Source organism: Pezoporus wallicus, unplaced genomic scaffold (assembly GCF_028554395.1).
Source record: "Pezoporus wallicus isolate ANWC-B61680 ecotype Strahan unplaced genomic scaffold, APGP_CSIRO_Pwel_v1 scaffold_13239, whole genome shotgun sequence".
Lineage (NCBI taxonomy): Eukaryota > Metazoa > Chordata > Aves > Psittaciformes > Psittacidae > Pezoporus > Pezoporus wallicus.
The window spans coordinates 270,343-286,023 of NW_026642052.1; the positions used below are offsets into that span (position 1 = coordinate 270,343).

At 42.5% G+C, this 15,681-nt stretch overlaps 1 protein-coding gene across 2 annotated transcripts; it reads left to right on the forward strand.

The window, feature by feature from the left end:
* The first annotated feature begins 2,601 nt into the window (after positions 1 to 2,601).
* On the forward strand, positions 2,602 to 14,378 carry RNF4 (ring finger protein 4). 2 transcript variants are annotated; one of them, XM_057426688.1, is made up of 8 exons: positions 2,602 to 2,977; positions 7,170 to 7,334; positions 7,814 to 7,934; positions 9,019 to 9,098; positions 10,210 to 10,219; positions 11,662 to 11,827; positions 13,517 to 13,565; positions 13,906 to 14,378. In XM_057426688.1, the coding sequence occupies exons 2-8, from the start codon at positions 7,326 to 7,328 to the stop codon at positions 14,053 to 14,055; spliced, it is 585 nt and encodes a 194-aa protein (XP_057282671.1). In that variant the 5' UTR covers positions 2,602 to 2,977; positions 7,170 to 7,325; the 3' UTR covers positions 14,056 to 14,378. The 2 variants fall into 2 exon arrangements, with proteins under 2 accessions (XP_057282671.1, XP_057282672.1); XM_057426689.1 differs by lacking the exon at positions 2,602 to 2,977 and adding an exon at positions 5,444 to 5,805.
* The last annotated feature ends 1,303 nt before the right edge of the window (positions 14,379 to 15,681 follow it).

Here is a 15,681-nt window from a genome sequence, read left to right on the forward strand (position 1 = left end):
ACCTATTAGAAAACCCTTCTAGTGCAAAAACCTGCACATTCCAGAGGTCTCCTATTTCAGTGTAAATATCCAGACCACAAAAGCTTTCACATGCAACTACGATGTAAGGAGATATAAGGAGGTGCAAGGAGGCCCAGATTACCTGAGGAGGATGGGGGGGTTACAGCCCTGTGATGAGCACCAGACACAGGGTGCTCACACCTTGTGTAACACAAGTTGCTGCTGGGTAGCACTTGGCTCCTTCTTCCAAATCAGCCCTTGTTCTGGGGTAAAGCCCATATTCAGTGACTTCCTGATGATCCGATCTGCCCTAGAGAGCACAGGTATTTTGTTATATACATGAAAACAAAGACACAGAGGTAAGTTATGTTGGAATGGCGAGCAAAAACCCCAACAAACCTAGTACAGCTCTCAAGTGCTGTTCACCCACAAGAGAAGGCAAGAAAAATCCCCAGGAAAAGCTACGAGTTTACCTACAGTCAAGCAGCCGGGCACAGGGCAGGAACATCCAGAAAGGCCAAGATGATCCTTGCGCTAAGGCAGCTGGGGAAAAAGCCCTTCTCGATGGTGAGGTGAGGGTGTCAAAACACCTCTTAAGTGTTTATAACGAGTTACATGGAGGAGCTGGACTAATTAATACACAGGCAACATGTCACGATCTTCCAAGCCGATGGCTCTGATGAATTTTGCTCAGTGCTTTGGAAACACTTCTAAGAGATGGAGAGGACTCTGTGAGAGATGGAAGAGAATGGACCCAAAAGCTTGCTCTCCCACACCCCACCCCCCGGAACAACAGCACTGTAGCACACAGAAAAGCCCTGTCCTGCCTCGGCCGCCCCTTTCAGGGTCCGTCAGGCCCGAACTAACCCCGGGGCCGAGCAGGACCTCCCAATGGCGGCCGGCCCGCCTCAGGCCAGGCGCCCCTCCCACCCCGCCCCCACCCAGCCAGAAACTACAACTCCCAGCAAGCTCCGGGGCCGGATAAAGGGCGGGGCCGCGCGCCTCTCCCCTTCCTGATTGACGTGCATGCAGCCACTCAGCGAGCCGCGGCATCCCGCTCCGCCCAATGGCGGGGGAGCGGGGGCGGGCGTTGCCGTACACCACTGCCGGGCCGAGCGCTGAGGGTGAGTGGTGCAGGCCGAGGGGTTCTGTGCTGGCGGTGGCACCGGAGCGCTGCAGCGGCACTGGCGCTCCCGGGACCGCCTTGTCCTTCTGGGGTACCCGGGGCGGCAGGTAAGGGGTAGGGAGTGGAGCAGAGGAAGGGAGCCGCGCCCGGACGCCATGGGGGAGGGGTTGGCCGGCGCTGAGGGGAGCAGGGGCGACATCGAGCCGCTTCCGCCAGTGCGCGGAGCTGGGCCCTGCGTGGTGGGGCTGGGATGGCGCTGCCCCCTTCTCCGGGGCGGAGACCGTGACCTGAGCCTCTTTCCCTGGGCACGGCCGTGCCCGCGGCGCTGGCGGCCATGAGGGGCGCCCCCCACGCTGCTCCCGGCCTGCCCTCGCTCCGTCTGGGGCTCCGCAGCCCGGAGTCTGGTTCCTCCCCCCCCAGCCCCCAACCCCCGGCAGTGTGTTACTTGTATTTTTCCATCTCTGGGAGGCTCCGGGGCCTGCGAATGCCACTGCCCGGCTCTAAGCAGCTCTGAGGTCGGGGGACGGCGGGGCCGGCGGCCGCTTCCTGCTCCGTGTTGCGTTGCAGACTGGCCCGTCCCTGTGGACTGGGACAGGCTGCTCCAGCCTCTTGTGCTCGCTGGGTCGTAAACTGCATGTATTGCGAGGGCAGTTCAGAGTGTGTCCTGCAGTGGCTGAAAGAGACAAGTGCCGCTGGCGTTCCTCTGGAGAAACAGGAGTGGCCCAGCGGGTGCATCTGCGGGGGGTTGGTCTGTCCTTCCATTCTGTGTGACAGCAGGAGTGAAGGGAATGCAGCTCTCCTACCTCAACGTCCCTCTACACTTCCATTACAGGGTGTTTAAACACTCAACTTGTTTTTCCTTTCTTCTGATTTTGGGACTATTGAAGGTAAGCTGTAGGATCTCTCGGAGAAATTAATGCACATGGAGTAGCAAGGAGCCTTTCTTCTGGCCAGTCTCCATCTGATTTTGTTGTTTCTGAAACAAGACATTGCCCAACAAAAAGTTTTGGTGTGTTTCATTCTGTGGGTGTTTTGTTAGCTTCTTTGTTTAAACTTGGGCTTCTCGTCTGTAGATGCAGCTGACTGCTTAGAGCAGGCAGGGTGGTATATCTTTGTTTTGATATCTTACCTCTTTTTATAGTGCTTCTCACCAAGCTTTTGTAGTACGGGACTGTTTGACCTAATTTGGATAAAATGTAATAGACTCAGGTTCTGTTTTCAGTAAAGTCACTGTTTTAGGTAAAGTTACTGTAGTGCACCTGAAAGCAAGGAGAATGCCTTTAAAGTTAGTGGAAATACAAGTGATAGGAAAGTTTTAAAGAGTGAAATGGGAGATATTGCTCCCTGTGATGATAAAAAATTTAAGACTAGCACTTTGATTGGTACACACGTGTTCTGACCACAGATTTTTTTTTTATCTGCTGCATCTTTAATATTGTCTTTCCTGTTTTTAAGAGTGCAGAGAGAGGTCTAAAAAATAGTAGAAATGAGAAGCAAAGTCTTAAAGCTGTAGCCTATAATGCTTTGACAAATGCAGTTTCTACTGTTCTTTGTCACCTGTGCCTTGCACACACCAAACATTTAGGCTGACTGCTTTCTTCAAGTAGTTACTTTAGTGTATTTGTAATGTTTAGGATGAATATGGCATAAAGTCTCATTTGTGTTAGTGAGACATGAGTAGCCTGGAGGAGAGGCACGGGGGTGTTGGTTGACCACAAGGTCAATGTGACCCAGCAATATACACTTGTATCCTGGAGATGAGAAGGCTCTGAAAAGACCTTGAAGCAGCTTCTGGTGCCTAAAGGGTCCTACAGGAAAGCCAGAGAGGGACTTTTGACAAGGACATGAGTGGTGAGACAGGGGGGAATGGCTTTCAACTGACAGGTATATTTAGATTAAATATTAAGAAGAAATTCTTCACTCTTGAGAAAGGTGAGGCACTGGCACAGGTTGCCCAGAGAAGGTGAGGCTGCCCCATCCCTGGCAGTGTTCAAGACCAGGTTGGATGGGACCTAGAACAACCTGATCTAGTGGAAGATCTCCCTGCCCATGGCAGGGGACTGGATCTGTGTGATAGAGTTCTCTTCCAATCCAAATCATTATATGGTAAAAAAGTCTACTTCTTGCCTTAGCTAGTTTTTCTGAATTCATGCTGGGCATGTGGGAGGCCAAGACTTTTTCAGAGTGGTGTAAGGAAAGTTCTCAGGTAATGTTGTCTAGTGAATCCATTATTTTCTATTATAGTTCAAACATGTTAAATTAAGTCAACCTGAACTCAGTGAAATATAGAGGAAAAAAAATAACAGGAGACTTAAATTGGTAAATATGGACCTAAATGTTCTTTTACTCCTAGTGTAAACATTCTTAGTTTAAATGACTTTATTTTTCTCAAATATCTACCTATACAGAGGAAGATTGGTGAATACAGTCTTTAAAATGCTTGTGAGTTAGCTAGTATAAATCTTGGAATGTTGTGAAGACTATACTACTTAAGCCCTTGGGAGAGCTCAGTGTCAGGGACAGTAACTGCCTGTGCAGAGCTTTGCATATGAGACGAAGGAGGAAGTGTTTTTCCTAGTTATCTATCATCCTGCAGTGATGCAACAGAAGGTCCCTAAAAGTTTAGAGTATTTATTGGCTTGCCGACTTGATCTGCTAAGTTTTCACATTAAAAAGGAAGTCTTTTAAAACTTTTAATTCTAGAATTTTGAATTGATGTCTGAATGCATCTTGCTACAGTGGAATAGATGAACTCGGAGCTTCAGCTGGAGTTATTTGATGCTTATGGGTTGAGGAAGGGGAGGTTGATGCAGTAAATCTATATACATTGTTCAGTCTTGAGAGTCTTGTGACTGCTGGAGGAGGAGCATGTACACCTTATTTAATCTGGGCTATCGAGTCCTGTATAACAAATCCTATTATTGGATAGAGTGGTCCTGAGGTTTTGAAAATCTTGAATTCTTCTTGATGAGTACACCTCTAAATGTTCAAAACTCTGAACTTGTCTGTTTACCTTCATTCTTAACACTACCAACTTAATCTCTGTAGTGCTCAAGAAATTCAGCTTTGCTTTATTATTACTGCCTGTTCTAACACTTTGGGTCATTAGCTTGTAGTTAAGCCAGTAGCATGTGGAAATCTATAGCCCCACAGGAAAGTTTTGTTCTTACAAGACAGAAATGTTGCTGGTTCATGGAACTCTTAAATTCCAGCAGTCTGATTTTCTCTGTAAATGTGTCTCTCCTGAGTTGAGTCGTCTTGACACTAATGAGCCTGCCTATGATTTATTTTGAGGTGGTTTTACAGTGGTGAGCTTTCCTATGATTATCTATTCTCAGCTTTCTTCTTTTACAGAAGCTTCTGAAGAGGGTAAGGTTTGAGCCATTAGCAGTTAAAATATTTGTATCTTACGTATAATCTCAGTGTTGAGTATAAAGAATGCCTACTGCCAGCTTTGTAAGATTCTGAAAATTAAGCCGTCTAAATAGCAGTGGTGCTCTCTGTCACTTAGTTAAAGAAATGTTTCTGTTCTGTGTTGCCTTTAAGGTCTGATAAATGATCCTCTGAGACATGTCATAGATAAATAATCTGTTGGTTTTTTCTTCTGTGATGGCTCTTCTTTGGCACTTAAGCAACTTGAGGACAAAGAGAAACTGTGCAACATTTAATGTTTGGAGTCATCCCAAGTGTTTTCTCCTGCCATATTTTTAACCCTTTCTAAATATAGTTTGTTAGCGTACCATTGCACTAGGTTGTATGCAGTGGGAAATCTGAAAAGCACCAGGTCTCATGAAACCTGGGTGCTTTGCATCCAAACCTGTGCTGTCTGTGAATGAGTATTCAGCAGTGCAGATACATCAGTATTTCAGATTGCTCTCAGAGGTTCTATTTAGTAACATGTCTGTCAACTGATATAAAGTTTATTTCTTTATCCTCCTCAGATGTGTGCACCAACCAACATTTCCCAGCTTTTTAGTCTCCAAGTGTTATTTTTTTCCCCCAGATCCATTATTTGAGGAGAATCGAGGAAAATGTCTCCTGACTTTCTTAATGAAATAAACTTAGAAAGACCAATGGCACAACTTCTTGATATACCTCAGATATTTCTCAGTCTTGTTCACTCTCCTGCTGTATGGAAAACTGCTTTGCAGAACTTGGTTTTGATTTCAGTTTTCTAGCTGTTAGAAGATGATGTTAGCTTGGTTTTGAACAACTAGCTTGAAAGAGCCAATGTGCTAGGTTTAGGCAAGATTCTCTCACTTGCTGTGTGTCCTCCTTGCTTCATATTCTTTGCCTTGTCTCCAAAATGTTCCAAACATACGAATAACAATTGTAGGGAGTGAGGAACTTCTAGAGCACCTAGAAGGTATACTTACAGAACAGTGCCTCTGGTTGGATTTGTACAAGTAGAAAATTAGATATGGTCTTGGCTTAAAAGTTCTTGTTCCCTATTCCAAAAATTCAGTGGAGTAAAATAGGATCTTCCCAAGAATGGCGAAATGAAATCTAGACCTTAAGAACAGTGGGGTGAAGTGTGCAAGAAAACTTGCATTACCTGAACACAGAATGTTAAGAAAATGGTTGTGTAGGTGAGTCTTGAATTGAGGAAGCAGAGTCTGAAAGTCATTTCACAGCTTTCTCTGATAGCAAATTTGGAGCCTTAGTCTTCAGCATCACAGGTGAGAACATAAAGTTGTTACTTAGATCTGCAAGAAAAACTCTGTAGAAAAGCTATACATGGAAGTTTAGATTTAAAAAAAAAAAACGCAACATCTTAAAACTATCAAAATAGATTAGGCTCATATTGGGAGAGACTGTTAACAGTTCTCAAAATTTCATGCACTGTGACCAGAATCTGGCTGTGGGCTCACTGGGTGTTACATCTAGCATATAGCAAATGGTCCAAGCCTAAAAAGCAGGCTCACCTGCTTACAGCTTTTTCAATCCAGTGATAGTTTTGAAATGAAAAAATGGGAGGAAAAAGAACTTGAGTGGCATATTGTATTGCTTAAAACTGTGCCTAAGTGTATCTTTGAGCTTAGTAAAAGTACCAAATTTAGTGTAAGGATTTTTCTTAGGCATATTTTGTTTTGATAATGTCACAGTTCAGTGATAATGGGTCTTTTAAGTAAGGAAGAAGCACAGAGAGAAAGTTTGGGGGGTGGAGGAATCAGGCTTCCTTTAACTCAAGGTAGTGACTGAGTGCCAGTTCCATTCTATCCCACTGCATGGTCTCAGTGTTTCTTAATCTAAGAATAGTTCAACAGTGTATGTGCTGGTCTTTTCAGCATAATGACAGTCAGTATTGTGAAGACGGTTCTGCAGTGCTTGTTTAACATAATTGTTTTTTTTTTACCTGATCCCTGCACTGTGTCTATTCTGCACCTCCTCATTGTGTGTTGTTCACATAATAATTGTACCATGAGCAAAGATGTGAATTTCATTACCACATCAGCTACTCCTAACTGCTTTTATACTCTTCACCTCTTCCTGCCTAGCAGTTCACTGTGTGATGGAGAGGGGCACACGCACCTACAGTTAACCAGTGTAGTGTAATCTTGTGTTCTCCTGCAGATCAATGAGTACTTCTAAACTGAAATTTCTTTGCTCCACTTGCTTTCCGCACCTCTCCAAGTGTTCAGCTGTCACCTGTAGGAGTATGATGATGGGCGGTAGAACAGAACTGCTTATCAGAAATTTTTTGTTTTCTGAAGATGGATACGTATTGATGCAATTCCCAGTGATTCCTGCCCACACACAAACATTGCTTTAATCAGTTGCTTTCAAAGTAAATTGGGATTCCTCAGTATTTTCTAGTTTGCTAATAAACTAGCTTATTCTACTGTTTAGTTTAGGAAATGACTAAAAATGCCAGAGAATTCAGTCCCGGCTGCAGGTGTCTGAGGCTCAGTTACCAAATCTGATGCATTCCCTCTAGCTTTGGCCAGATAGTGGTGAGTCAGGAATGAGAACCTTGGAGAGATGCTGTATTGATGAGGACAAGCATTACAGATAGGTAATCTTCTCTCTTCTTTTCTTATAGGTTTGGAAGAACATTGTTCTCGGGCAGTGAACATTCTGCACTTTTGAACAGAGTGCTACTTGAAGGAGTAAAAGGAATTGATAGTTGTTGCTTCCTTCCATTTTTTTTTTGTACTTGAACTTCTTCCTTTCTCTGGGTTTTCAATTGAAAAAGGCCATGAGCTCAGTAAGTATTTTAGTACTCTATGCAAACCTGGTTCTTGAAATGAGTTGTTGCTGGTAACCTCCAGAAATGCTTTGAAAGAGTTCGTAGTAAAAGCACAGAAACACAAGCCTACGAAAACCTCATGTAACTGAAATTTCTGTTATACTTCAGTATTTAAATCTCTCTAGAAGCTAGCAGTAGGTCAGAAATGCTTAGAGTGTGAGCAGAAACGTGGCACAACTGTGAACTAGTCTTTCTCTTTTACAAACCTTCATGAGATGTTTTGGTTTTGTGACCTAAGTGGTAAGAGGTCTGGGGTGATGTCTTTCCCTTGCTGCAGTGTGTTCAGGTAGGAGTGACCCATCCTGGCAGTGGATGCATATGGCAGCCTTTCTAGGGAGGGTTTTGTGTGTCCTTGTGCACTTTCATTGGTGCTGCAGAGATGAGGGTCACGTGGGAATGACTCTTAAAGAAGATGCTCTGGCTCTGTTCTCTCTTAGGGTCAACGCAAGCGCCGTGGAGGAGCAGTTAATTCCAGGCAAGTTCGGAAGCGAAACAGGCTAATGGCTTCTACAGCAGAAATGGCTTCAGAAGCAGAGCCAATAGAGCTTGAAGAAAGCGGTAAGCTTTCTTTTGCACTTGATGAGATGCTAAACAGCTTCTGGAGGCTTGGGGTCCCACTTGACCTGTGGTTTTGCCAGTTGCTAGGCCCCTTCTTGGGGGCAAAGGGAAACCTTGGGTTCTGTCAAGTGTCTAGTGCCCATGGCAGGAGGGGTGGAACTAGATGATTTTAAGGTCCTTGCAACCCTAACTGTTCTGTAATTCTATGGCATCTACAACCAACCAGCATACTGACAACTGTCTGAGTTTGATACTGAGACGCAGTACATTCTCCACTCTTGATGAGTTAACGTAAGAAATGTGCTCAATTGCTGTTCAAACTCAGTTGGGGAACTCCCAGCTTTTAAGGAGGTAATCAAGTCTTTGTCATCAGTGGTGCCCCATTCCTCAAGCGAAGATTTGTGGCATTGTACTATAGAATGATTAGATTCTATGGAATTCCTGTTTTGTTTTTTTTTCTGTGTGATCCACATTGTCCTACATTAGATGAATAATCTGCTGCTGTGTACCTGTCAATCTCTGTTGTCATTAGTTGCACCTTGTCCCTCGAGGGAGATTCTGGTCAAAAAGCCTAGAAAAAGTATCGGAAACTAAAAAGTCTTGACTCTTAAATGGAATTTTACACTGTGTTCTGAAATCCTAGGAAAGATTAAAATTAACTGTTGGTCTCGTGGTTATTACATGGAGCTCTGCTGTGCATTTGACTGAAAGTTTGGAAGAGACATGAGAGAGGAACTTGTACAGCATGGTGCTGTAGTTATTCTATATTATTCATGTTTTCTACTGTGTGATAAACATTCTCCTCTGTGAGACATTAGATAATCTGCCTTCTGCAAGCTGTTACTGCACAATAGAATTGTACGAGTTGTTCAGATACTGTTCCTCTTGCACTGCAACTTGCAGAAGACTGGTGGTAACACTCTCTGAGGGCTCATGAGGGCAAAGCTTGACTGAAATCTTGGTCACATTTAGGAAGAGAAGAGGAACAGGGCAAGGTTGAATTATACCTCAGACTGTTATGAAGCAGCAGGCAATCTTATTCCTCTGCAATCTCTGATCTTGCTTCTAATGTTCTGTTTTTAAGCTGGTGAAGAAGTAGTAGACCTCACATGTGAATCTTCTGATCCTGTAGTTGTTGATCTCACTCACAATGATTCTGTTGTGGTAAGTAGTGAATGATGCTTATCTAAATCTTGTAGGCAGACTGGGTTTGTATTGTACTTCCTGGCAGAATCAGAATTTAAGGACAAATTTTAAGGTCAAAGCTGACTTGTCAGTGCATGAAAGCCATGTATTATAGGTTAACACAGAAGCTGCTCTGGAGGTGCACTTGGAAATACTGGGAGGGTAATCAAAAACGGGTTTTTGCTTCAGAACCTGGGCAGAACATACCAGTGATGGGTAATTTAACATAAGGAAATGCAATTTAAAGTTGAAGCTCTGATAAACAATCAAAGATATGGGCCAATGATTTAAATAAAAAGTGAAGGAGATAAGTCTGTGGCTTTACAAATATGAAGTGCTTAGCTGCAGCATTAAAGTTTCTCTTTGTCACACATATGCCAACTGCAAATGTAGGTTATTGTGCTACAAACCAGTTTATTACTCCAAGAAGCCTTAAAGAAAATCCACTTGCTTTTCTTATTTCTGTGTTTAAAGCTAGAATACATTTGATCCAGTCCACAGTGCAGTTTATAACTTCAGGTTGGGGATTCCACTACTGCTTTGCAAACCAGAGGCAAGCAGCAGGAATCACATGGAGGGGTATCTGCTGCTGGAATTGTTCCTGAGACTTTGCAAAGGAAAGGCCTCAAACTTTACAACATAATTCTCATCAAAATCGACAATGGGTTTGGGTTATTTTCTTCAGCAGCTGTTAATCTAATATGAAGTATTTGTGGGTAGCATGCCTGGATTGGCCTGTTGGGGGGGGGTGTGGGCAGGGGCAGAAGAGGGAAAGAGTCTTCTCCAGTCTAAATCCAATTAGGGGATACTGAAACTGGGGAGCAGGGAGGAGGGCTCTGGTGCTTCATAAAGTGCCCCCATTTTTGTCTCTTTATGGCAGTGTGTGCAGAAGCACCCTCATGTTTTCAGAGCAGTAGCTAATCTACTACTACCATTAATATTCTTCAGCAAAATGAGTGAGTGATATCCTATCATTCTTAGCTTTTGTTGTCATTGCTTAGCTTAGCAGGTGTTTGTATATAGTAGTAGGACTGCACACCAAAATCTAATTGTGTTCTTTTCTCTTCCTTCCCATATCTTCTGATGCAAGATTGTTGAAGGTGAGTTGACATTTTACAGTTGATAATGGCATTGTTCTAAAGTTAATTTTTGTGTGTTTTCCAATGAACTTGAGCAGCATGGATTGAAACTGCCTTTTCTAAAAGGCAAAAGACAGTGCTAAAGCATCATGTGAATGGATCCAGTCTGTGCTTAATAGTCACTGACAGAGCTTGTAGAGAGTATCTGAAATAAAATCCATCAAGGCTGCTGAAAATGTTTTGTTGTTTTCCAAGTACAGAAGTTCTTTAAGGCCAGGGCTGATAATATTCTGAATCATCTCTGGCATATCTGCTTTGAATAAGAAAATGTTGAAAGTTTTTCTTAGCTTTTATTGTGGAGAAGGAAGTTGAGAAGGAAGTTACTGATGGTGGTAATACTTAATTTCATTATCTGGTGTAACATGCCTCAAATTTATCAAGAAGTGTAGTTTTTTTGGGGTTTTTTGGTTTGGTTCTTTTTTTGGCTAATTTAGGTGTTAACAATAGTTACAGGTGTAAAGAAGTATCCTTTACACCTGAATACTTGTGCAGGAAGGAACTTTAATTTTATGGCAATTTATGTAATTTTGATTGATTAGTTAGTGCTTAATTATTTTTACATGTAAGTGGAGTCACAGAGATAATTATTACATGTGGTTTCTGACTGTTAAAAAGTAAACAGCAGTTCTTTAACCTTTGGATGTTCCAGACCAGAGAATAAAAAAAACACCTTACCTTCTTTTATCTTGGGCAGTATAATTCCATTATCAAGTTTTCTTGACACAGGAGGAAGATGATGAAAAGACACTGCTTAATACATTATTCTAATTTCCAAGTACTGATCTAAAAAGGATTAATTTTATAGAAGCTGCCTTTATGTATGGAGCTTTGACAAAGAGAGGAACAGTTTAGAATCATACCTGGATAGAGCAGTGAGGAGCCACAGCAGCTCTATAACTTAAATATTTAGATGCAGGCATCTCTTCCATATCTTCTGAAGGTTTTGGAACCAGGCACGCTTGTGTTTCACCAGGCCTTTTTGTTGTGTATGTGCTCCTGTGCCATGCAACTTGGAAACTTAACTTCAGTCCTCTCTGAATTTCTCAACATAATATAGTAGCGGTCTCTGATAGTAAGAAAGAAGAGAGGGTGCTTCCCTTTATGGGGGAGATCTCTTCACAGGTAGTGTAACTGTATGAAACTTATGATACCAAGTATCATTATGGTCATGATTCAGCAGTTTGTGAATAGAGTAAATTTTTTATGTTGATATGCAGCAGAATATTTACAGTGTTTGGAGGTGTTCCACCTTAATATTTAGGAAACTAGATTGTTTTTAAGCCAGCTGAGTATGGTCAATTTAAAATGTGAACCGTACAGACTGGTTTTAATCATGCATTTCATGTATAGCTCCAGGGCTATATATTTTGTTCTGTGTCTAACTTAATAAAATTAAATTACAGAAAATCAAGGACAAAGGAGAAATCTGAGACTCAGAAGCCAGCGACAGTCAGACAGCTGTGTATTAAGTAGTGATGATGAAGATGAAACAAGAGACAATGATGTGTATGTGACACATAAACTGTCTCGAGAATTGAGACCACTGGAAGATGAAACTGCAAGTTCAAAGTATGTATGTTTTATGACCTACCCAAACATAGAATTTTGCCTTTTTTATGCATACAGGACTAAGCTACATTGCTATTGCCTGGCTTATGTTGGAAGTCTTGTCTTATTCCAGTTAATTCCTTCTGTCAGTGAGGGAACTTTTTTTTTTCTCATCACATATCACATGGTGACCAAATGATACCATTTGCACTTAAGGCTAAAAAGCCAGCCTGAGATAGATGGCAACTTTGCGTACAACCTTAAAGATGAATGTGGGGATATAAGAGGGAAGGGGGTTGGTCATAAGCCATGGCTCATTAATGTATTGCATTTACTTTTCATGCAAAGCCCTAGTAGTGATGTTAGATATAGAAATATTTTCATGGGTGTTGATGAGGCTTGTTATCATGAGACCATCAGGAAGCAGCATAGCAAATTTCAGTAAAAACTGTTACAGTTTTTTTTACACACTCTGACAGTTAACTGCCTTTTTCTCTCAGGGCAGTAGCCATTCTTCCAAGGTATAATTGCAAGGCAGTTGTGGACATAATACTGTTATAGGGATGTTTTGTTCTGTCTCAGGTATTTCATGATGCTCTGATACGCTTGCATGTAAGGTGGAGATCTCGCTGTTAAGGATAGCAGCCATAACAAGAAGAACACTATTCAACAAATTGCTATAGGAGCACTGCCTTATGTTGAGAAGGATGCATGTATTGGGCTAACTAAATGAAATCAGGTGACCATTTGACTAGGGAATATGAAGAACATGAAAGTTGTGGTACAGACATTGCCTTTATTTTTTCAGCTGTTAGGGGAGGGAATAAAGATTTTAATAAACTAGCGTACTTTGAGCTTTTACTAACAGGCAATGAAGGAGAGAAATTGGGTATGAAAATTTTTGATGTCAGGCATTTCATGTATGTAAGAATTTACGAATTAATGAACAACAGAACAAATTTACAAATGTCATAAAACAGTGCATTGTACGAGTGAATTTATAAATTTTTAAGTCACAGATTATTAAAACAGTGATGTGTATGTGACTGGTAGCTTAGTTTTCTAAAGCATAAATAGGGATGTACCATAGAAGCAGGTATTTTTCCAAGCTATTGGGTTCTGCTTTATGTGAAAAATTCAAACCTAAAATGTAATTACATTACTTGCAATAGAATAAAACCCAAAACCCAACACAAGGTTTTGTTCTGTTGTTTGTTAATTCATGTTCATTACATACATGAAATGCTTGTAAAACCTGAAACACACACTTAAAATATCTGGAAATATGCTTCTTGCCATGAGAGATTTGATAAGGAAGCAGTTCTTGGAATGAGTGTTCTCCAAAGGACAGGTAGATGCTTTTGTCAGAAAACTCTTATTTCTGAGCCGTTGAAGATCAGCGCTGCCACCCGTGTGCTGCACTGTACTACAGACCGCTGTTCCTTGTAAGAGTAGAGCAGGGAGACTGTCTGCATTGTCCCCCTCAGCAGAAGCAAGACCCAGTTTCCTTTAGGGAGGGGGCACCCTAACTGCTTATTCCATGCAACAAATGGAGAGAGTGAAAGACACGCAGGGACCTTCAGATGAAATGCACCATGGCCGGTCTGTGCGGTCGGGTGATGACAAGGCATTTTAAGTAGCAGTGACCCTTAATGCACGGTGACATTAATGGACGCGTGTTCTTTCTGTTTTTGTTCTCTTTACCACAAGGCCGTCTGGTACCGTTAGCTGTCCAATCTGCATGGATTTCTACTCTGAGGTAAGGATCTGCATCTTCTCATGGCTTCTTTTGTGCTGGAAGGAGAACGGGATGTGGGGTGAGCTGAGCATGTGTGCTGGGTGCTGTGGGATGCTGCAGACAGCTGGTTTGAGGTACAGACCTCACTGGGAAGGTCAGAGTGGCCTGGAAGTCAAAGTTCTTTCTTGGTGGTGCACGTAATGCCAGAAACACTTCCCAAGGTGGCACTAAAAGACCTTTGGGTTCCTTTAATCAGCCATGTACTGATTCCAGGCACCCAAGTCCTCTCTGCCTGGTACCACTAGAGCAGCAAAGCAGAATTCTTCACACCAGGTTCCTCTTGTGGTTTCTTTTCTTCCAGATTGTGCAAAGCGGACGGCTGATTGTGTCAACTAAATGTGGCCATGTCTTCTGCAGTCAGTGTCTCCGTGATTCCCTAAGGAATGCCAACTCTTGCCCAACCTGCAGGAAGAAACTCACTCACAGACAATATCATCCCATTTATATATGAGTACTTATTTTTCTCAGGACAGACTCCACTGGGATGTTGAGGAATATGTCATGGGTTCAGAGTTCTGAAGAATTAAAGAGCGGCAGGTTCTGCAAATCCAAACTGTTTTTCTTCGAGAATAAATTGTACATGTATAGACAGGTTTTTTTATTGTCCAGGCTACATCTTGTAATGTCCCTGGTTATAATGTTAAATTTAGTACTGGCTCTAAATTAGACCAGTGGCCTAAATTGGAAAGGAAGCAACTAATGCATTTCCTTCCACTTTTTGCGTAAGTAAGAGAGGTCTGATTATTTTGTTGTTTGTTCCTCTTAAAATTATTCCCATCCTTGCATACAGGTATGGAAGAGTTAATGTTCAAAATACAGCCCAGCAATTTGCTAGTTCCTTACGCTTTTGCTTTTATCCTACCAGAAGCTCATCACTGTATTGCCTTCTGCTATTCCATCCTTACCCGAGTAGAGGTCTCTGTTAAACAGACAACAAGGGTAATGCAATAAAATCGCCTGTTAACCCACAGTCAGGTGTTTTAAGCAGAAAGCTTGAATGTGTGGATTTCCTTAAAAAGTCCATGAGATCTAATGTGCGTAGACAAATTGCAGCATGGGCAATGTGAAAATACTACTTGGGATGTTTTAACTTGAAACAGTTCCCATAGTGGAATCACAACGCTGAATTTCTCTACTAACGTGATGAGGTGGTCCCTTGGGTTTATTGCTGTTCTATAGCACTCTCTCCTGGTAACTGAGGAGAACGTAGATGTCTCTTGGCTTGCTAGTGACGCATAAGAAGCAAATATATGTCTGCTGCCCTCTTGTCAGCTAAATCCCAAAGTACCCACAGATCTTGTACCATATGAAGTGTCCCCAGCGCAATGCTTCAAGTCCAGTGTGATTGCTTGGCTGTTCTCTTTAGTTCTTACAGTGACACCTGATGGTTTTAGCCTTTAGAAGAGGACTCAGAGACATGTTCCTGGAGAGAGCATTCTTCTCTTGAAGCAAGGCAGGAACACACAGGTTTATGCGCTGTCATCCAGACAGCTGGTTTGGCTTTTTTCCCCACAGGCCTGAGTTAGAAATGTCTTCTTTAAACCTGTTACAGGTAAAAGCTGCAGGCTGCAATGTGGAATCCCAGAAGGGCTGATATAAACAGGAGCTGATACAAAGGAGTCATTCTGTGTAGGTGAGATGACTAGAATCAGTATACTGTGATCCACATGTGCATCTATGAGAGGCTCCAAAGTTAAGCCCAGGCATCTTTTGGCAGGTGGGTTGCGCCAGACAGCCAGCATTAGCACCATTCTGCGCTCTGGGACAGCATAGTTGTAGGATGTGTTTTGGTAATGCTGGTATCTGAAGTGTCTTAGCTTGCCTGTCTGAGGGATCTGTGGGAAGCCTTCAACAAAAGCAGCTGTTCTAATGAGCTGTCTCAAGTTGTGTTTTAAGATTGCAACTCACAAGTAGAGTGTTTTGGGGTTTTATGAGGATGTTTAGAGAAGTTTCCTGATGTAGTCATGCAGACAGAGCTTTGTTCCATGATGGCTTGCTTAAGAACTGGAATACCTTCCCCACCCTGGTTTGGAATCTCTTTGGTTCAACATTGTTATCTGGAATATGCAGTTTCTGC

Coding starts and splice junctions, on each gene's coding strand:
- RNF4 (XM_057426688.1), top strand. Junction 7,935..9,018: donor AATAGAGCTTGAAGAAAGCG/GTAAGCTTTCTT, acceptor TCTGTTTTTAAG/CTGGTGAAGAAGTAGTAGAC. Junction 13,566..13,905: donor GCATGGATTTCTACTCTGAG/GTAAGGATCTGC, acceptor CTTTTCTTCCAG/ATTGTGCAAAGCGGACGGCT.